Here is a 24,490-nt window from a genome sequence, read left to right on the forward strand (position 1 = left end):
GTCATATTCCAATCAGATCTGTAAAAAATTCAAATTCCAACTTGATATCATTGATACTTACTGATTCATTGGATCAATCCACTTCCTATCTCTTATAATGGGAACATTTTTCAAAGTCACACCAAATCTAGAATCAGATCTGGATCGAAATAATTTCAATACCTTGTGTTGACATCATCATAAAGAAGCTGTATACCAAGTCTGAAGTCAATCAGAACTGTAGTTTTGGAGAAGAAGACGATTGAAATTTTTGTAACGGACGACAGACAACGACAACAGATGATGACAGATGACGACAGACGACAACGGATGCCACATGATGACAATAGCTTACAGCCTGTCGGCCGGTAAGCTAAAACCAAAGACAAGAAAGAAAGACAAGAATGGAAGAAAAACAAGAGAGACAAGAAAGAAAGGAAGAGAGACAAGAATGAAAGAAAAACGAGAGAAAGACAAGAAAGAAACAAAGAAAGAGAGAAAGAAAGACAAGAACGAAAGAAAAACAAGAAAGAAAGAAAAACAAGAAAGAAAGAAACAAATACAACCGGCCTCACCTTTTCATCTGTGTGTGTCGATTCTGGATGAAGTTTGCTCCGGGATGAACATCTGGACCGTTACGGACAAGTTTCCTCATGAGCTCCAAATTGGCTTTGTTCACCTACAGCGTGATACAAATATTAAATGGTTTCAGATCTGGAATAAAAGTGGCTTCTGCATCTGAGGCATGGAGCAGGGTTTACCTTCTCTGGGTAGGTGAGGATTTTGGCGACGTGTACGGGAACAGCCACTTCATCGATCCTCAGGTTTGGATCTGGAGAAATGACGGTTCTTCCAGAGAAGTCCACTCTCTTCCCTGAGAGGTTTCCTCTGAACCGACCTGAGTTATTGAAGGACATAACATACTTCGATTAATTTCAATAGGGAAAACTGATTTGTAAAACAAGTAAATCACAAAATGAGTGCAGTCACAGAACAAATTAAACTGGTACTGTGAGGTTCTACTGTATCATCTGATCCATTGTTTTGTGTTACTACAAAATGATTCTAACTAAAAACCACAGGTCCAGGCCAGGGTATAACACACAGGTGCCAAACATGCGGCCCGGGGGCCAAATCCAGCCCGCCAAAGGGTTCAATCCGGCCCCTGGGATGAATTTGTAGAATGCAAAAATTACACTGAAGATATTAACTATCAAGGATGTTAACATAATTTTAGGTCAATTCAATCTAAAATGGGTCAGACCAGTAAAATACTATCATAATAAGCTATAAATAATGAAAACCACAAGTTTTCCTCTTTGGTTTAGTGTAAAAAATAAAAAAAAAAAAAGTAAAATTACACAAAAATGTTTACATTTACAGACTAGACTTTTACAAAAAATGTGAATAACCTGAACAAATATGAAGAACCTGAAACGTCTTAAGAGAACTACGTGGAATTTTACCAGTATTCTGCCTGTTATTAAATGTTTTGTGTTTTTGTAGATCCACTGTGATCTGTAAGTTGGGATGCACATGTATAAATGATAAACTGAGGTGTAATACTGTTAAAATTGTACTTATTTTTCGTAAGAATTTTCAGGTTGTTCTTATTTGCTCATGTTACGTTCAAGTACATTTTGTAGATGTAAAGATTTTCATTATGGAATTGTACTTTTTTCACTAAAAAACATTGAGAAAACTTTGAGATGACATTATTTCTAAGTTCTTATTATATTATTTATATTATTTTACTGGTCACTTTATATCATATTAGGCTGAATGTGGCCCCTGAACTAAAATGAGTTTGACACCCCTGGTTTAACAGGTAAACAGACTCTTATACCCTGTTTTCCCTTCAGCCTCTGGACGAACCCTCTGGTCCACTTCTTTGGTGCCATGTTGAGGGGAATCCCTGAGAGCTCGCTGTTGATATACAGAGCACACTGCAGCTGGAGAAAGTCCCAGTCCTCCATGATCATCTGAGTCTTAGCCCCCGTCATACGATGCTGGAGCGAAAATTCCAGTGAAAAATAGGTTCATAAAAAAAGAAAAAAAAACAAACAAATCAATTGCATTGTTTTTTTTTTGCCTAAAGAGTAATAAAAAGTCTCAGGAAAAAAACACCTTGACAAAGGTTCTCATAATTTATGCATGGAAGGGTTTTCCTTCAGCAGCTCTAAGTTCCTTAACCCACAAAGACCCAAATGTCCACCGGCGACCAAAAGCATCTACTGATCTAAAATAACTAATATCTGTTGATCCACTAATCCTATCAACACATGTAAATAATTGGTGATAAATGCAGTTTTTCATCTTTTCATGGTCATCAGATATGATCCATTATCTACACTGAAAGGCTCTGTAGTTACCATGGAAACACGTCATCTTCTACAACAGTAGTCGATTTTCCATTGGACATCTACGCAAGACTTTACTGATATTTACTATATGTAAAAAAAAACATAAGTGCATAACATCGGTTTTCCCATTAAATCACAAATGCAGTGATTTGTTAATTTATTATCACGAGATGACACGAGAATTGTCATTTCATAAACATAACTTAAATATTGTGTTGATATACTTATTATTATGATATATTGACCTTCGATCCCGTACTAAATTAAAAAATGATTCAATTTCCTGGTGTGTCCACACATACCGCGCCATGTTTCTTTAAAAACTCTTCTTCTTTGCTTGTTGTAACATACGTCAACATCCAATTTTTTTTTTTATTCACATGACTCTAGTTGAGGAAGAAGTTCTTTCCATTATAGTTTTACATGATATACCATTTGCGCTACGCCTAAAAAACCACATCTTGCCATCGCAAAAACTTTTAATCAAAAAAATAGTTTTGACGAAATTGTCCTTTTTCCATTAGGTACATTTTTATGCCCAAGTTATATTTGTGCAATTTGAGGGTCAATGGGAAAGCGACTACTGATTCACCAGTAAAACCCATGGAGTTTGATAAAAGACAGTGGATGGAGACACTGGGTTTATGTTCAGTTAATAATATTTTTTACTGAAAAAGTCAGTTTTCTACATTTTGATGCAATAACCTTTGAATTTACTCTGAGATTTCATGAACATTTAAATTAAGCATAAGAAATTAAACAGGGGAAAATGCATGGTTTACTGTGAAAAATGCAAAATGCAGAAGATAATGTTATAATAAATGATGATAAGTCAGTTACAAAAGATGAAATAGAGAGAAATTCATTTGGAAACTGACACAAAAGTAGCACTGGGTGTTTATGGGTTAAATTAAATTAATGGTCATTGAATTTCTTTGAGGTAATGCTAATTTTTTTGTCTAAATTGTCATTCCTTTAAATTACAGTTGCAACTAATAATGATAATCAATACACCTTTAACTTGGCAACTTTTAAATGGTCCAGCATCACATTTTAACAAACTTGTAAGCTGTTATGTATGCTGCCTGTGAGCTAGAGTCTTAAAAGGTTACAGGAGTTACCGACCTTTTTGATGACATCGTTGAGGAAGATGATCTCTGTGAGCTTCATGGTGAGATCATCCTCGTTGGTGCCTGACTTCAGGTCGCTGACCACAGACGGTCGTATGCAGAGGGGCGGCACGAGCAGACGGGTGAGGATCAGGTCTGCGGGTTTTCCTGCCTCCGGGTTCATCAGCAGCAGGGGCACGTCCTCCTGGGGAATCCTCTTAAACAGGTTCAGCACCACCAGAGGGTTCAGATTTTCCTGCAGAGGAAATAATAAGAAGTGAGATATGACAGGGCAACAGGGCTAAAGATTATACTGAGGTGGGTAGGTGATCAATAAATAATTTAATGTCTGGAAAATGAATGAGGGTGTTAATATTTCACTTATCATTTATCAAATAGTAATGGCAACATGATAACATTGAAGAACGTGATTGAAGAAATCGCAAAACCACTGACCCACATCTGCAATTTGTGTTTGCAGTCAGGCACATTTCTGAACAAAATGAAAATAGCAAAAGTGACACCACTGTTTAAAACTGGGGATAGACATCATTACACAAACTACAGGCCTGTTTCTTTACTCCCTCAATTCTCCAAAAAACTCAAAAAACTATTCAGACAGACTGGACAAATTCATTAAAAACACAATCTACTTTCAGAAAATAAATATGGATTCAGAACAGACAGATCAACATCTCTAGCACTAAATGAATTAATGGAAGAAATCCCAGATTGTATAGACAATAAAAAACAGCAGTAGGAATATTTTTGGACCTTATAAAAACCCTTCAATATTTATATTACTCCTTTTTTTTTTTTTTTTTTGCATGTGTGCGTTTCATGAACACATCCATGAAATGCATCATTTATGTTTATGTTTATGTTATGTTTACGCATTTGGCAAGACGCTTTTTGTCCAAAGCGACTTACAGGGGAAACCAATTAAATCACTCAATCAATCAAATTTTATTTATATAGCGCCAGATCACAAGAAAGTTATCTCTTGACATTTTATATATCGAGTTGGTCAAAACCAGACTCTAAGTCAATTCTACAGAAACCAACAGAATCCTCCTGGAGCAAACACTTGTGACTGGTGACAGTGGCGAGGAAAAACTTCCCTTAACAGGCAGAAACCTCGAGCAGACCCAGACTCCTGGAGGATGGCCGTCTGCCTTGACCAGTTGGGGTTAAAGAGAGAGGGTAGAGAAGGGGAAAAAAGAGAGAGCGATAGAGATAGGGACTGGGGGAGAGGGGAGAAGGGGGAGTAGGGGGAGACACATGGAGGCGGTTGAGGATAAGTGAGTGGTGATGATGAGGGCAGGGAAGAGGCCGGACCACCGCAGCAGGTCCAGAGATAATCGTGAAAAGAATCTGTGGTTGTCCTGGGAAAACCTATTAGAATTTAAAATGGAATGTTTGAAAGTGCTAGGACAGGAGGTGCTCTCGGAAGAGCTGGGTCTTCAGGAGCTTCTTGAAGATAGGCAGGGATGACTCTGTTCTTGTAGCACTTGGTAGAGCGTTCCACCAACGTGGAACGACCCATGAAAAGAGCCTGGATTGTCTTGTACAAGGTCTGGGGACCACCAGACTACGTTCCCCAGACGAGCGGAGTGGTCGTGGGGCGACATAAGCTTTTATTAGTGCACCTAAGTAGACAGGAGCAGACCCACGGAGAATTTTGTAGGCTAGGATTAAAGATTTGAATTTGATGCGGGCAGCTATGGGTAGCCAGTGTAACTCAATGAGTAAGGGGGTGACATGTGCCCTTTATACATGTAGATAAATGTGAGTGCGTGTAAGCAAATGTAAATATGTTTGTTTTTATATATAATCTTTATTACTATTCATGTTATTGTTCTACAAAGTGGGATGACCATGAAAAGCATTAATTTTCACAATTTACTCGTCTGTTGTTTCACACTGCAAAGTCTATGTTTATATGACAATATTCACACAACAAAGCTTCACAAATTACCTCCTTTTTTCTTCTTTCCAGTGAGCAATATTGACACCCTTTTTTTTTCTTCAAAAAAAATAAATTTAATTTATACCTATGGTGTACTGTGTAATGTGTTATGAGACTGTTCTGAATAAAAATTTGAATTTATAAAAAAAAAAAAAAAAAAAAAAAAAAAAAAAAGCCTTTGATACCAGTGATTGCAACGCATTAACTAAACTGGAAAGGTATGGGATAAGGGGGGTTGGGTTAAAGAGCTATTTAAGGAACAGGTAACAGTTTGTAAAATAGTTGTACAGGGTGGGGAAGCAAAATTTACAATGAACATTTAGTTGTTTTTTCTCAGCAGGCACTACGTCAATTGTTTTGAAACCAAACATATATTGATGTCATAATCATACCTAACACTATTATCCATACCTTTTCAGAAACTTTTGCCCATATGAGTAATCAGGAACGCAAACGTCAAAGAGTGTGTGATTTGCTGAATGCACTCGTCACACCAAAGGAGATTTCAAAAATAGTTGGAGTGTCCATAAAGACTGTTTATAATGGAAAGAAGAGAATGACTATGAGCAAAACTATTACGAGAAAGTCTGGAAGATACTATTAAAGAAGAATGGGAGAAGTTGTCACCCGAATATTTGAGGAACACTTGCGCAAGTTTCAGGAAGCGTGTGAAGGCAGTTATTGAAAAAGAAGGAGGACACATAGAATAAAAACATTTTCTATTATGTCAATTTTCTTGTGGCAAATAAATTCTCATGACTTTCAATAAACTAATTGGTCAAACACTGTCTTTCAATCCCTGCCTCAAAATATTGTAAATTTTGCTTCCCCACCCTGTACATAAATCAGAGTACATGGAAATAACATGTGGAGTACCACAGGGGTCAGTACTAGGTCTGTAGCTATTTATATTATATATCAATGATCTATGTAGAGTATCAAAATTACTGAAATTTGTCTTGTTCACAGATGACACGAATATTTCTGTTCTGGGGAGAATTTGCAGCAGATTTTGAAGACGATTACAACAGAAACAAATAAACTAAAAGTGTGGTTTGACAGAAATAAATTATCTTTAAACCTGAGCAAAACAAAAATTATACTGTTTGGAAGACATAACACACAATCCCATGTAGAACTGAAAATTGACAATACACAAATAGAAAGAGTGAAGGAAATCAAATGTCTTGGTGTAATCTTGGACCACAAAATCTGCTGGAAACCTCATATAAGCCACATAAGAGCGAAGTTCAGCAAAATGCACCGCAATTCTGGAAAAATTAAGTCATATTCTTTATATCTATTCATATTTTACATTCCTCACTGTTTTTACCGTATCTATCGTACTGTGCGGGGGTGTGGATAAACATCTATACAAGCACTATACAGCCCACATGCACACTACAGAAAACAAATACGCTCGATTTTTGCCAGAATCAATATAAAGATAGCTTTGCAGCACCTGGAGGGTTCAAATTCAAACTTTTTGAACTACTAGGGTCCCCAAATACGCAAATAAATGAACCAAAGACTAATAAAAGTGGGTTTAGCAAAATATGACCCGTTTAATACTAAAGATGAGGTGTTACTGTTTTATTCAAACACCACTGGCTTGATATCAACCAAAAAAAAAAAAAAAGTCAGTGTCAAAAAGTTCACCTGTGCCCTTGTGAGTAGCGGTTCCAACACTTTGTTGTGTTCAAGGGCTGTGTCAAAAGACTGGAGAAACTCGGACACAAATGGATCCACCGTCTTCTTGGATGTTTTATACTTCTCATGGATGATCTTCAACAGGCCACACTTCTTCACTGGCCCTGCGTAGCATTAAAAAAAACAAAAAAAACAAAACACACATTGTTCATTTGCATACGATGCCCCGTAAAAGTGACCGGTGTTAAATATCAGAAATGCAAACGTCTCTTCTCACCATTAAAGGCCGAGCAGCTCAGACAGATTGTCCTTTTGCGGCATTTTTCAGAGATCTTTTTCTTCAGCCCTCGCTTCTGGAGGTAGGCCAGGTTGGGTCGCTTCAAGTGATCTATGAACTGCAGCTTCTCCTCTCGGGTCAGCATTATACTAGAACAGGTTTTACAAATCATCTGCAGACATGACAGAGGGAATAGAGTGAAGTGATGATTAGGGATGTAACGATACGAAAATTTCATATCACGGTTATTGTGACCAAAATTATCATGGTTGTCATTATTAGCACGTGCTCAAAATGTTCAAAAAGTACTTATACACACACTGAAATAATTCAACCAAGTTGTATTTAAAAAATAATAATAATAATAAAATAAAATAATAGGCACAATGTACCTTCTGTTGGCAGAAACATTCAAATATTAACCCTTAGTGTTCTGAGCCTATTTTGTCTGTTTTTCAGTACTTTTGATTTGGCCTTTATATACTATATAAACAAATGTTTACTGTACCCATGTTTGGCATCTTCTTTTTTCAGCACAACTTCATCTATATCACCTGCCTATTATTTTTTCACTTTAACCTACTATATCAACACAAAAGGACAAAAAACACACAAAAAAATATAAAATCCGATTTGAAAAATGTATATAATTTATTGCATACATAACACAAAGATGTTTAATGGACCTTTTCAAAGACTTTAAAAGTGAATATTGGTTCCACATATTAGGTATTTACAATTAAAATTGCGATAAATTAAAATTATACTCAGATATTTGACATAAAAGCATGGAAAAAATGGACAATATGGAGGATAATATTATAATAAATGCTGATAAATCACTTAAGAAAGGTTAAGACAAGATAAGATATAACGATTTATCCCATCATGAGGACATTTCAAAGTTAACAGCAGCAACATACAATGAATAAGTGCAGAGAAAGACAAGTAGAAAAACAATCGGCTGAAAAAGAGAAGAACATAAAAGAACCAGATTTCTTTTTTAGTCTTTATAATATACTTTATATTGCTAGATAGAGAAAAAATTCACTTGGATGTCATCACAAAATTGTTCTCAGTCTTTATGAGTAAAACCAAATGCATTGACTGTATTTAGTTTAGATTTTGAATATGCAACAAAACAAAGTAATCCTACTTATTCCTTATAAATGAAACAGACTACAAGAAAAAAAAAAGGTGGTGATTCGTGCAATAACATGGCCAAATATTGCTAAAATTGGTCAAAGTGTGAACAAAGCTGTGCAATTCCAGTGAGAAATATGTTGCACATCTACTGAAGTGGATAATATTATAATAAACTAGAAGCACTCGGAGAGCGCAGACCTCCGCCAAGGCTGATCAGTGGCCCCCCCCGTGGGCCCCCCCACCCCCGATCACCACCAAAATGTAATCATTTCTTCCTTATCCCATTTCCAACAAACCCTGAAAATTTCATCCAAATCTGTCCATAACTTTTTGAGTTATGTTGCACAGTAATGATCAGTGGCCCCCCCTCGTGGGGCCCCCCCACCCCCGATCACCACCAAAATTTATCATTTCTTCCTCATCCCATTTCCAACAAACCCTGAAAATTTCATCCAAATCTGTCCATAACTTTTTGAGTTATGTTGCACAGTAACGATCAGTGGCCCCCCCTCGTGGGGCCCCCCCACCCCCGATCACCACCAAAATTTTATCATTTCTTCCTCATCCCATTTCCAACAAACCCTGAAAATTTCATCCAAATCTGTCCATAACTTTTTGAGTTATGTTGCACACTAACGATCAGTGCCCCCCCCCCGTGGCCCCCCCCCCCCCCCCCCCCGATCACCACCAAAATTTAATCATTTCTTCTTTATCCCATTTCCAACAAACCCTGAAAATTTCATCCAAATCTGTCCATAACTTTTTGAGTTATGTTGCACACTAACGGACAGACAAACAAACAAACAGACAGACAGACAAACAAACAAACAAACCCTGGCAAAAACATAACCTCCTTGGCGGAGGTAATGATGATAACTCACTTAAGAAACGTTAAATGGAGAGTAAAATTCATTTGGGAACTGACACAAAAGTAGCACTTGGTCTTTATGGGTTAAACATATAAACACACAGTCTAATACTAATACTCTGCTGCCACCTAAAGGTTTTTTTTCTTACTTATTTCAGTGAAACTTAAGATGAAATAATAGAATACTTCACCTGAGCCTTGAATACTTTGAAAACCCTGTAACATCACTTGAATCTGTTGTATAAAACACACTTGCCTGTAAGATTCCAATGATGGCTTTGAAATATCCGACGTGAAAACACGGCAGCTCCAGATCCAGGTAGCCATAATGTCCCAAACAATCCGCCAGGTTCTTCCCACATGTCAAACACGGTCGGTCCTTCTCACTGGTGCCCTGAAAGAAACATCAGCAGAAACATGAATATGACTGAAATCCATAGTGTATGAATGAATGAATGAATGAAATCTTTATTTCAAACATGTAGACAGCAAAATCAAAACAAAAATCAACCAACAAAAATATAAGTACTGGTACATAAATGATTGATAAGCAAACAAACAACAAAATAAATTAATTAATAATTGTAAATAATAATAATAATAATAATAATAATAATAACAAAAACAAATGAAATTAAATTATACATGCTCGAAAAGGAGTAGGGAGAAGTAAAAACTTATGCACTCCTACCCCCAATTTCTATTCCTTCTGATCATTATATAGCAATTATTATTTTGTATGAATATAATAATAATAATAATAATAATAGTATAACAATATCACACATCCTTTTACCTATGTACACTAATAACACCCATTAACAACTTTTCCTACCAGATATTAACACCAGGTATTTATAAAAACTAAAAAGAACAAAAACAAAACAAGCAAAAACCCTCAAACAAAAACACACATACATACATAATATAAATACATATAATATTCTATATTGTCCTATTTAGTAATAATATATTCATATATCCATATTTAAACTAGATATTATCAGCACATACATGGCACAGCCCCACTATGAAAAACAACCAGATTCCCCCGTCAGGCCCTTTCCTCTCTGTATTTAGAAAAAAATCATTTGTTTGTATTTGCTTTTAAACTTTTTGATGTTTGGACATTGTTTCAGCTCCACACTCAGTCTGTTCCATAGTTTTACACCATTATTTGATAAACAAAATCTTTTTTTCGTGGTTCGACATCTTTGTATCTTAAAATGTGCCATTTCCCTTAATTTATACCCTCCCTCCCCCTCCCTCTGTAAAATGCGTACAGTATATCTGATAAAAAGTCTGACAGGCCAGGTTAAATCTTCTGCTTCTTCCATCTTTGTTTATCTAAGCAGACAATACTATGTTTGTCACATTGTACTGTTTTACCCTCAGTACATAAATAGTGTGATGAAGAACTGAAAGACTTTAAAATAATAATTATTTTTATATTTATAGCAAAGATTTGATTATTTAGAGGGTGGAAACAGCATCATCTATTGGAAATAATGTCATTTAAAGCCGAGAATTTTGCCATAAGGGCATCCCTAATCATTATCTTTCAGTAAAAGGAAGTTTTTCCTCGCCACTGTCACCAAGTGATTGCTCCTGGAGGATTCTGTTGGTTTCTGTAAATTGGCTTGAGTCTCATTTCGACCAGCTCTATACATAAAGTGTCATGAGGTAACTTTTGTTATGATTTGGCGCTATATAAATAAAATTTGATTGATTGATTTCAGTACGTTGTAATTCGAGTGGTTTGGGAAACTTCTGTATCTGGTCATTTCAGTTCATACTGATGACTTATACACTGATTTGAGATTAATATAGCCTTATAAGAATGCTGACTATGATGCATATTGCACATTATTAACTAGCGTTGTTACTTTTAATAGTGATGTGTTCTCCATTAACTGCACTGACCTCAAAAGAAGACAGATCAGGAGGAAAATTGGACAAAAATATATGACACCTGGACATTACACTTTGAGAAACGTGAAGGATCATTTTCCAAATCAATGATTATCAATCGGTGGTCATAGTTGACAGTTTCATATACAATTTTATAAGAGATTGTGTTTTCTACAGCCTTCAAACCATAAATGGACTGATTTTTTTATAAATGTAAGATAAGTGAAAGAAGTGACAGCTTTAACTCTTTAAGTGCCAGACAGTTAAGGGGCTAATAAGCCTTAAAAGTGCCACAGAATTTGGCCGTTTTTCAGTATTTCGCATCGTTTTTATAATATTTGAAGAATCCTGCAGGAAACCGCTCGATAACATCCGACCAATTGCTGATTAGATCCAAAACGCACCGGACGCAGCCGATTCATTATTGATCGTAATTTGCATAATTTATAATAATAATAATAATAATAATAATAATAATAATAATAATCTTTATTTATATAGCACTTTTCATACATTAAAAACTGTAGTACAAAGTGCTTTACATATCAGTTTAAAAATCAGTACCGCCCCCCACCCACACCCACCCACTCACCCGCACACACACACATATACATGCAAACCCACAAGCTCACACATACTTTAGAAGACTGACTGAGCACGGGTAGACCAGAACAAAAATGTACAAGTAAAAGTAAACATCAACTTAGGAGGCGCTGTCTCAGGGAGCCATCCGCACCAGGAGGCAGCCGCCGACCCCGGCGACCAGGCACCAGCATCACAGCCCCGCATCCAACTAGTGGGAGAGGGCCAACTGGGACCCCCACCCACCAGAAAGGAGCAGACCCCAGTGAGAGAAGGCACCGCCACAGCCCCCGGAGTCCACAGCCGCCCCCCGGCATGGAGGGCTCCCTCTGATGAAACACCAGAGAATAAGAAACATTAAAAAGATATAAAAATATTATTCGGTCGCGTGACCTCAAATTCCCGTCTGCTTGGTCTCAAAAGGGGGACACAGAAAGAACGTCATCGGAATGTGAGAAAGAAATGGGGATGGATGGTTTGTTTGCACACAAATGTGGCGTGTTCTCCAAACCCGATCTGATCGGCCTGTGGCACTTTACAGGTTGTTTTCGTAAAGCCGATTTAATCGGCCCATGGCACTGAAAGTGTTAAGTATGAGGTTCTGAGTAAATCTGCATGAAATGAATGCAAGTCAAATACAGTATATTGTCGCGGTTGGGTGACAACCTTGTAAATCCATTTTTGGTGGGGGTTTTTTTGTCATTAAAATGATTCTATTGGTCAGTCTGACGATTTCAGAAATATTCAACCAATGAAAAGTGTTGAAAATGGCTTGTGACTACATCTCTTAACTCCATTTATGTAAAATACAGATCTTTTAATCCAGTTTCCTGAAAAAAAAAAAAAAAAACCTTTTGGACATAAGAGGTTTCCACCCGACACCAACGATATGATGCTCCCTGTAATAATATCTCGGGAATAAAAAAAAACAATATTTAAGTGTGTAGAAGTCATACCATACGGTGATCCAACACTCCATACGGTAGTGGAGAGTGTTTGGTGTCCTGGCTGTACAGATTCTTACTGACCACCTGAATGTGGGCCTGCTGACGCATCTGCTCGGCAGATTTCATCCCAAAGCAGATGTGGCTTCTGTAAACAGGGACGAGAAGTGAAGAAGAGACAAGTATAGAGTTAATACAGACTATTATACCTGTGTTCACGTCTTAATGACACTTAACAACTGACATCTTTTTCATTATTTCACTAAAAAACAAACAAGAACTAATTGGGGGAAAAAAGTTAAAGAAAAGGCTACTGCATTTTAACACTAAAGGAGAATAAGGTTCTTTACCATCATGTTACAGTTTTAATGGTTTTAAGTAGGTGTTGGACTGAATAAATATAAAGTGTGAACTCTTTGCTCAAAGAAATAATGTATGGGTCCTTATCTGATTTTCATCCTCACAATAATAACTTTGATCTCATAATGTCACATATAAGTGTACAAGTGAGTATTAACTTTCAGGGGATAAAATAATGCATTTTGACTAGAGATAGACCTGATATATTGATTTTTTTTCCATATAGGACATTGGTCTTAATTTTTTTTTGAAAGCCGGTATTTGATCAGTTGTAAAAATGTTATCAGATATTTGATCAGGCACCTGTGTGGGCAGCAGTTGAAGTTCAATAAATGTTCAAAAGAGTACTATGTGTACATGTATTGATAATTTCATTTATATCACTGTATAAAAATCTGAATTATCTAAATGTTTCAATTGTATTTTACGTCGATGCAATTTAAAAAAAACAAAAAACAACAGCCTTAAATATCAGCCTCTAAATTTTTCTTACAAGTTCTTCTCGGTTCAACTGAACTGGTTTAGCTCCAGCTGAACCAAGTAGAATGATGACCTGGGCGAATGACAACCAACACAGACGGCCTCAAATATCAGCTGTAGATATCGGCCATCAGTTGACCAAATTTTTTTTAAAAATCGTAATTAGCCTTAGAAAAACCCATATCGGTCGACCTCTGATTTTGACACTTCAGTCAATTTCATTACAACAAATACATTCTTTAGGTTTTGCTAGCATTTTTTTTTCTTTCGACAAATTGAAATTTCCAATAAAAATGCACAGCAACTGTGTGCATGAGTAAGAAGTGAATTATGCAAAAAAAATGTTTCAGGTGTTCTCATGTGATAAGCCCATGCCAAACTGAAATAAAGAAAATGTGCAGAAAAAAAAAAAAAAAAAACCAACTCGCATACACCAACACCTCCTAACTATGGAACCATATCTTGTGTCAGCTAAAATTTACTTAGGGGGTCAAATGAGTGGCCATTTTTGTCAAAAAAAAAAAAAAAAACGTTGTAGAAATGCATAGAACTGTGTTGAAATAATGCTCATACATTTGTGCACAGACTACTGATATTATTTGACAGTGGAAGCTACATTTTCAGAAATATTAGATTTTGAATAGCACGTGTATGTGAAAACTTTTGCTGGTGGACGGACGTGACATTACCCATGATGCTCTGGTCAGCACCAGTACTTTATTAGGAATAAACTTATAGACTTACTATTGCTAATTCTCCTTTTATTCATAAATGTTAGTATTGTGGATCTAAAACAATAACAGCTGACACAAAAACCCAAAATGTGACAGTGGACGGATGCGACATGGTTGTTACAGATCCCATCATACTGATGCTCGGCAGCCATGTCACCGTTTACACTAATGATCCCTGTGCAAAAACTAGGATCAGAATTACTTATTGTATAGTTTATCATCATACTAAAGAGGAAATAACAATATAGAATTGTTATTTCTTTATAAAAAATGCTTATTATTAGAAAACTGTTGATTTGAAAAGTGACGTGTGACATTCTTAATGTATGTATTGGCGTAACATAAGCAGGATGGATCAGCACCATACTCCATATTGCAACCTGTAAAAATAAAACATGTGATATGTAGGAGAGAATCTTGTGAGAAAAATTAGGGAATCTAAAAGAATAGAATATTTGTTTTTCAGGTAAATTCAGTTCAAATATAACTTGGCCATTTGTGACATGAAAATATAGCATTAATTGTGATGAAATTGGACATTTTTGAGCTGAAAACATAGTTCATATGACCATCAACATGTTGCAACAGAACTGAAATCCTGTCAATTTGCATAACTTGCATTTACCAACACAGAGTTCCTTTAGGGATTCACTTATGTTGATTTCTTATGCACAAAGACAGAAATAAGACCTCTAAGCAAATTTTAACCAATACACACACACACACACACACACACACATATCTATATCTATCTATCTATATCTATATCTATATACACATAGATAGATAGATAGATAGATAGATAGATAGATAGATAGATAGATAGATAGATAGATAGATAGATAGATCCACAACTGCATAAAGTTTCAACTGGACAGAAAGAGTTTCAAAGAAATGTGCTGCACTTTATTAATGACCAAATATCTTTTAAGAAGAAGCCAGGCTTTCTCTCATACTACATTATCTACAAACTCATTCCACATATAATAAATTTTACATCTGAGAATGTATGTTGGAAATAGAAACAAACTAATAAAGACAACACAAGTCTGTCATTACATGTCACTGTTAAATTGGTCTTAAAAAAGACTTAACCATAGCTAACATTTCACGTTACACAGCAAGCTAACTTAACAAAGACACAGCTTTGTACTAAATCACTTGTTTGACGAGCTGTGTCATCGACTATTCTTTAATTTCTCTTTAAATTAGCCACAGTATAAGTTTAGCTAACGTCAATATACCAACAGCAGCTAGCCGGTAAGCTAACACGCTAGCAGTTTGTTATACTTACATTTTTTTGGCCACATCTGTCTCTCTAAACTGCTCCTTCACCATTTTGGCGTTTGTTCCTAAACTAATGACAATGTAGTGAATTCGGGTTTTACTTTGTCCTCATTCCAACATGCTATGCTTTACATACAACCCAGCACGCTGTCACTTCAGTTTTCCCATGTTGTTGAAATGCTAACAGCAGCAACATGCAGTGTGTTGATAACATGTGAGTGGATGGGGATGCGTTCAGGGTCATCTGAATCTAAGCATTAAGCAGTTTAAGCAAAGTGTGTTGGCCAAAGTGTTCATTCATTTTTATTTATTTATTTTTATTTTTTTGTATTTATCTAATTACAAAGAATGGATGCATTTCTTCTCGCCCTCAAATTAAATTAAACTGAAACTTTTTGTGACATTTTTCTTATCACTTTTAATAATAAAATTAAACTAAAGAGAAAGCAAAGTAAAATCAGTGGCACATTATAGCTGGTTAAAACAAAAATAAAAGTATATAAATTTAGTTTAATGGAAAAAAAAAAATACCCCTTAACCTTTTTTAAATACACAATCAGGTATAGTAATGAATACCACACAAATAGTTTTGGCTACTCTATTATATTAATGTTATTGTTATCATTTTTATACTAACAAAATCCAAAGAGAAAAACAGTTACGTGTACGATTTAAAAATAAATAAAAGTATTTAAATTTAGTTTAATGGGAAAAAAAACAAACTTAACCTTTTTGAAATACGCAATCAGGAATAATAATGACTACTACACTTATAGTTTTAGCTATTTTTGGTATTATAATTATTATCATCAATTATTATTATCACATAATCCATTGAAAAAAAACAGTTACGTGTACAGTTTGGATGAATGAATGAATGAATGAATGAAATCTTTATTTTGAACATGGAGACAGTGAAATCAAAACAAAAATCAACCAACAAAATATAAGTACTGGTACATAAATGATTGATAAGCAAACAAACAACAGAATAAATTAATAAATAATAGTAATAGTAAATAATAATAATAATAATAATAATAATAATAATAATAATAATAATAATAATAACAACTTAAATTAAATTATACTTGCTCAAAAAGGAGTAGGAAGAAGTAAAAACTTATATACTCCTACCCACAATTTCTATTCCTTCTGATCATTATATAGCAATTATTATTTTGTATGAATATAATAATAATAATAATAATAATAATAATAATAATAATAATAATAATAATAATAATAATCATCTAACAATATCACACATCCTTTTTCCTATATGCACTATTATGATAATACCCATTTACAACTTTTCCTACCAGATATTGATACCAGATATTAATAAAAACTAAAAAGAACAAAACAAAAAACAAAACAAAAAAAAAAAAACCCAAACAAAAACACATTTATATACATAATATAAATACATATAATATTCTATATTGTCCTATATAGTAATAATATATTCATATATCCATATTTAAACTAGACATTTTCAGCACATATGTGGCAAAGCCCCACTATGAAAAACAACCGGATTTAGGACCACTTTTACTAGTTTAGTAGCTTATTAACCACTGTCTCTTGAATTCAGATTTTTTTTAGGTGTCATGAACGCAGCATAGGTTCATGCCCAACGACAGCGAACAAGAGGAAACAGACGCACGAGGACAGTCAGTGTTAAACCGGTGCTGCCGTCTAGTGGTAAAAATTGTCGTGATTCTGAAATAATGTTAATGTGAATGGCAAATATGAATGAATCCTAACAGCTATGACAGTGATCATGTACGCTGTGAATTTACGGTGTGATTGTTTGACACACAATGTTAAGAAGCACGAGCCTCAGGCCTGATGCAGATAAGGATCAGAGGCTGAACGTCCTCAAGCAGTTGGAAATATAAAACAGTACGCTCGTATGTATGAAACCATAGATTTTTTTTTACATGTTTATGTGTGCTTTTGTGCATTAATCTTTAAAATATATGGATTATGCAAAACTAAAGCTAATAAGATTATGTGAAGCATCTCATCCACCCTGGGGTTATGTACATGCTGCAGTTCCACACTTCTCCTCTAGATGGCCCTAAGTGCATTCCTATTAGTCTGAGATGTGGAGATGCAGGAGACTCCCACTGTGGAACAAACCTGCTGTTGTACCTGTGTCGGATGATGCGCCGGGGTGGAAATGCTGATGGCGACTGATGATTTCCTGATGATGATTTCCTTCCACAACATGCTTATGCTGATTAATTGTTCTCTGGGCTTATAACCACTGACAGTGAAAATTGCCTTGGCTGAATCTGATTTTTCATTTTCTAATTCTGCTGCCACTTAGTTCCAGGAAGGTCCTAATTAAAGCTCTATGTGATGTTCCTGGGGTTTACATCAGTGTGTGTGGTGTATCCTATGTTCTGTTATGCATCAGCCTTTACATGTGTGACTACAGGGTACATCCAAGGGGGATGTAACGATGTAAGGATGGGCAGTTCTGTGGTGCAACGTGGTTTATTCAAATGTGCAATGTTTTCTTACTGTTGGAACTTACTTTCTCTCACCGTTGCTTATAATAATAATAATAATAATAATAATAAGAATAATAATAATGATAATAATAATAATATAATATTATTATTATTATTAATTATTATTATATTATTATTATATTTTTATTTTTTTATTATGTTTTTATATACCTATATTGCTTGTATATTCATTGTTATAACTACTATTACTATTATCACTTATTATAACTTCTGTACTGTGATTATCTATCTATCTATCTAGCTATCTATCTATCTATCTATCTATCTATCTATCTATCTAGCTATCTATCTATCTATCTATCTATCTATCTATCTAATCTATCTATCTATATCAGTGTTTTCAACCATAGGGGTTGTCGGACCGCCACGGGCGGGTCGCCTGGAATTGAAATGGGGTCGCCTGAAATTTCTAGTAAGTGATAAAAATACATTTTAAAAAAATTCTAATATTAAAAATTTATGGTGAGTTGACAGAGACAATCACAGTCCATATAAGACGTGACAAATGCTGAAGCTGAAACTGAGCACTGTGGTTCTGTTTATATTTCAAATGTTCATTGTGGTCGGTTTCAGATGCTGCAGCTCTTTCATAATTCAGAGTCTGAGTTCTTGTTTGTTCAGTATTAATTATCAGCCTTATAAATACAAGTTGAACTGACTGTACATATCCTGACCAAGGAAAATAAATAAAATTCTCACTTTGTGCAGTAATCTACACCTGGCTTTTCTACCTCCGTCCATAATAATATACATTATATAGACTAAATGTCGTCTAAATTAATGTTTATTTGTAACATAGTATAGCAAACTATTACATGATCAAAAACAAATTAATTGCAGCAAAAAAAAAAAAAAAGTCTCAGTTTTGAATGTCTGGGGTCGCCAGAATCTGTGATGTTAAAATGGGGTCACGAGCCAAAAAAGGTTGGAAACCACTGATCTATACGCATACACATATTGTGCATACTATAATATTATAACATAATAAGCTACTTATTATTACTTGCCACTTAACTATACTAGTACTTTTTTTCTGTAATTAGATAGATAGATAGATAGATAGATAGATAGATAGATAGATAGATAGATAGATAGATAGATATAGATAGATAGATAGATAGATAGATAGATAGATAGATAGATAGATAGATAGATAGATAGATTAGATAGATAGATAGATAGATAGATAGATAGATGACCCTCTGCCAAGGCAGATCACCCCCTCCTGATCACCACTAAAATGTAATCTTTGTTCCTTGTGCCAGTGTAAAAATTTCCTGAAATTTTCATCAAAATCCGTCCATAACTTTTTGGGTTATCTTGCTAACAGACAAACACACAGACAAACCCTGATGAAAACATAACCTCCTTGGCAGAGGTATAAATAATAAATCTACAGGTGGACTAGAGTTTCATGGTGCTGTATATGAGACAGTATGAGGAAATATCAAAGAAATAAACTGAACAAAATCTCACTTCAACACAGATTTGTATTTTTATTTAAAACTCTAATCATTACAAGTACAACAGCACTGACCAAAATCCTCTGTGTACAGAAGAGGAACTATTTTCTCCACAAATAAACTGTGACATCTAGAGGACTACAGTATTTCTCATTTCTCACAACACTCAAGAAAAAAAAAACTAAAAAAAAAAAAAAAAAAAGGAAAAGAAATCGAGGTACAGAACACCTACCAAACTGTGCCAATTTACTTGCCCACCACAAAACTGACATAAATCCCTTTTGTTTCTTAGCATAATAAAGGCCAATCCATGGCTGCAGGCACAATGTATTTATACATTCAATACCTCTGAGGTAATCTGGCTCAAATAATGCAAAACTTTTGGTCTATATATATGCGAGGCCCAAAACGGAATCTGGCCCGATTCAGAATCGGGCCGGCCCAGAATGGAATTCTATTCTAGGCGGTCTAGAATGGAATCCTGCTGCTATAATGTTAATTTTTTATACCCCATGTTACTGGAAATGATCTAAATTATTACAAAAATCAATACATGGAATTTGCAAATATGTGAAAAAAATGAAACAAACAACATTTTAATTGTAAACTATAATACACTTTATTTACAAATAGAACCTAGTGGTACTCCCCACCATATATGGTACAGTGAAACCGACTAAAATTGACAATAGTTACTCAAGGTATGTAAGACTGAAAATGTAAAATTATGACAAATTATGGATCATTTGCATTAAACATGGTATAAAAATAACATTATAGCAGCAGGATTCCATTCTAGGCCGGTCTAGAAGAGAATTCCATTCTGGGCCGGCCCGATTCTGAATCGGGCCAGATTCCGTTTTGGGCCTCGACATATATATATAAAGCCAAGTGGCCTCTGTCTGTATGTGTGTCTCAGGATTCACACAAAATCCAGAAAGAGCTGACCGCTGCAGTTTGTCAGACTTATGTATTTTTGGTCAAGGAACAGACTAGCGAAAACGTTAAGTTGATAGGACTAATATTTTGGGAGATATTAGTAATTTTGGAATATAATAGCCTTACAATCACCCTGCTATGCCTAGAACGCTTTGGCGGTGACTGCTGGACAAATGCGGTACAGCATGCACAAATACACAACAGTATAAAATACACACATATGCATATACACACATATACACACAGTATACATACACATACACTCACACACATACACTCATATACATGCACATCACACTCATACAAATAGATACACACATATACATACACATATGCACATACACACACATATAGATACACACACACATATACATATATGTACTTACTCATACACACATATACATATATACACTTACACATACACATACATACATACACATATACAGTACATATTGTGCATACAATAATACTATAATATTAATATATAGTACTTTCCAATGTGCAATTGCATTTTTTTCACTGCTTTTTTTTACAGTTATGCTATTGTATTGCTTTTTTAAATTGTTTTTTGTTAATTACCTCCGCCAAGGAGGTTATGTTTTTGCCAGGGTTTGTTTGTCTGTCTGTTTGTTTGTCTGTCCGTTAGTGTGCAACATAACTCAAAAAGTTATGGACAGATTTTGATGAAATTTTCAGGGTTTGTTGGAAATGGGATAAGGAAGAAATGATTAACTTTTGGGGGTGATCCGGAAGAAATCCTGGATTCTGGATCACTTTGAAATTTTCGTTAACATTGTGATAAATGGGGCCAAAATTTTGTTTCCCAATATCTCGCTTAATTATTGACCAAAACTCATGAAATTTAACTCAGGAATTGACAATGGGGTCCTCTATCACATTTCAAAGGCTGATCTGGATCTGATCCAGAAGGCAGATTTTATCTCAATTTATATAAAAAATGGGGGTGCCCTTACTTTTTGGCCTACTGTGCCTTTAATTTGGAAAAAAAAATTCAGGAAATGTTGATACTGGCACAAGGAACAAATGATTAAATTTTGGTGGTGATCGGGGGTGGGGGGGCCCACAGGGGGGCCCACTGATCAGCCTGGTGGAGGTCTGCGCTCTCCGAGTGCTTCTAGTTTTTCCTTGTGGTGTTTCCTGTGTGTATGCCCCTTTACTGAGGCCTCTGCCCAAAGGATCAATAAAGTTCAATCTAATGTAATCTAATGTAATCTAATGTAATCTCATCTCATCTAAAGACCAAGTGAGAACACCTTCTAAAACAGTTTTTTTTTTAAATCCTACTAACAATGCTTGTCAGAAGTGGAGGCAGCTCAGTGATTTTCCCTCCAAGTACCTCTTACGCATGTCTGTGTACAAACAGTGTGTATCAAACACAGAGGGGTAACAGTGTAATCACGAGCCGACACAGGCGTAAACACACACACCCACACACTGAGAACTCCCCGTGGAGAAATTAAACCATCTCTGAACGGCAAGATCAGGGAAAACCGGATACTCTCCCAGGAACAGGGATCCGGGGATTTGGTCATTGGCCCTGTTCAAATAAAAGGGTTTCAAGATGAATTATGCAAAATGTATGATCTCTTCTACGTGTTTAAGCTCTTACACATGATGGGAGATGACATCTTATCCTTATAAATATAATATTTGATTAAAACGTTGTCATTTTCTACATTTATTCTAATGCTTGCGGTCCCTCCGAAGTTTCATTAAACGACAATTTAACAAAAAAATACATTAGGGCTGGACTTTTTCCTTTGGCCCTTGTTCAGCCGTACATAGAGGCCCATACATAGAGGCCTCAGATAATTTACATGATAAATATCCCATCATGCACTGGGGTTGTAATTACAGCATATGTCTTATGTAGAGCCTGTGTATTCTAAACATCCCTATTAGTAATAAAAGACTATTTTTATGCCTCTGACTTGTTTCTCCCTGTTGTGTTCTTGCAATATTTACCATCAAAACACAGATAATTTTTTATTTACACAGTCCTTTTTGCCCTTTTTTTTTTTTTTTTTTTTTTTTTTTTAACATTCTTTTCCTCAATGACAACCTGATTCTTTTCTACAAACTTTCATTTTGGGATTTTTTTGTGTGACTCATTGAAGTGCCTGCTACCATTTCTTTCTTTAAACACATTTAACAACACATTAAATTAAAATTAATTATGATACTACTACTACTACTACTACTACTACTACTACTACTACTACTACTACTGATAATAATAATAATAATAATAATAATAATAATAATAATAATAATAATAATAATGATGATGTTATGTTGAACAAACTTGACAAGTGCTGGAATTCATACTTTAATTTAAGTTACACACGTTTCCTTCCCTATTCTAGACCTTAAAATCACATCTTACACACTTCATCAGTTTTTCTCAAACAAAAAAAAAAAAAAAATACATATACAGTAGATGTGCAAAATATTTGTCACTGGAATCACAAAGCATTTAAAATATCATAAAATGTAATAATTAGCATTAATTCAGACTCATTAATGAATAATTTTAGCAAAATTTTCTCATGTCATTGCACTGATCGCCAAAAAAAACTACAGTCACTGCATTTGTTTTACTCTCAAAGATCTAGGAATATTTTTTTGATGACAAACAAATGACTTTTCCTCTATATCAAACCTTTCCTAAGTAATTTATCACCATTTATTAAATATTATCACCTGCATTTTCCATGTTTCAGTGAAAATCAGGTATTTTCCTCAATTTAACCCTTTCATGCATGAATTATGAGAACCTTAATCAAAATTTTTTCCTGAGTGTTTCTATTCCTCTTTAGACATGAAAAAAACAATGTGAGAGAAAATTTTCTTCTGAAAAATAAATAAATGAAATAAAAATAATTTAAAAAAAAAATTAAAATACATTTAAAAAAAGTAATAATGACAAAAAAATTCTTATGAACCTATTTTTCATGAAGTTGCAAAAATGTCCACTCAGCTGGACACCACACATTTAATTTTTAACGCACAGAAACATGTATTTACTGATAAATTGTGTGAAAACTATGGGGAGGGCTTGTGATTCTGGGGGTTTATACTCAGGAGAGATCTACATTATGTTACCAATTCATGCCAGAAAAGATATGTAGTGTCTTAAAACTTTAATAAATATATGTGTAAAAACAAAAACAACAACAACAACGAAAAGAACAACAAAATCCATGAATATACAAGAGAACAGCTGTAGAATAGCTGTCCACTGTAGTGACCAGTATGCATGAAAGGGTTAAGATAAGATAAGAAAACCTTTATTTGTCCCACAGTGGAGAAACTGCAGCGTTACAACAGCACAGTCCAAGAACAGCAGTGGAATACAAGTTACAGGATCTAAAATATTTACGATAAGTGAAGTAGAAAATATAAGAAATATAACAATAAACACAGGATAACAAATATAAAAATAAAAATAAACATAGAGTACGCATCTACCTATCTAGAACTCATTGACAAAACTAAAAACAATCTCTTATGTACAGTGAGTGAATGTTCAGGTTGTTCGTATTTGTTCATGTTATGTTCGAGTACAATTTGTAGATGTAAACATTTTCATGACGGAATTTTACTTTTTTTCACTCAAAAGCTCTTATCCTATTATTTATATTAGGGATGCACCGATACCGATACGAGTATCAGCATCGGCTCCGATACTCAGTGTGTGTACTCGTACTCGTAAAAGTAATCCGATACAAATGCACTTATAGCCGTGTGACATTCACAGTTCAGTGCAGCAGGTACGCGGCGGTGGAATAATGTGTGAAGAGTGTGGTGTGATAAAAGTAACGCTGACTGTAAGTAACGTTAAAAACACAGACAGATATGG

At 34.9% G+C, this 24,490-nt stretch overlaps 1 protein-coding gene across 1 annotated transcript in view; it reads right to left on the reverse strand.

Moving 5' to 3' along the window:
* Window positions 1-15,794, reverse strand: part of polr3a (polymerase (RNA) III (DNA directed) polypeptide A) — a 132,356-nt gene extending 116,562 nt beyond the window's left edge. The window contains exons 1-9 of the mRNA XM_030122021.1: window positions 15,667-15,794; window positions 12,811-12,946; window positions 9,618-9,755; window positions 7,348-7,519; window positions 7,080-7,234; window positions 3,468-3,707; window positions 1,826-1,988; window positions 741-877; window positions 555-658 (exon numbers count right to left, since the gene is read on the reverse strand). Of these exons, the coding sequence (XP_029977881.1) occupies window positions 555-658; window positions 741-877; window positions 1,826-1,988; window positions 3,468-3,707; window positions 7,080-7,234; window positions 7,348-7,519; window positions 9,618-9,755; window positions 12,811-12,946; window positions 15,667-15,710 (1,289 nt within the window). The 5' untranslated portion in view covers window positions 15,711-15,794. The remainder of the gene's footprint in view (window positions 1-554; window positions 659-740; window positions 878-1,825; window positions 1,989-3,467; window positions 3,708-7,079; window positions 7,235-7,347; window positions 7,520-9,617; window positions 9,756-12,810; window positions 12,947-15,666) is intronic.
* Window positions 15,795-24,490: the final 8,696 nt, after the last annotated feature.

Source organism: Sphaeramia orbicularis, chromosome 19, assembly GCF_902148855.1.
Source record: "Sphaeramia orbicularis chromosome 19, fSphaOr1.1, whole genome shotgun sequence".
Lineage (NCBI taxonomy): Eukaryota > Metazoa > Chordata > Actinopteri > Kurtiformes > Apogonidae > Sphaeramia > Sphaeramia orbicularis.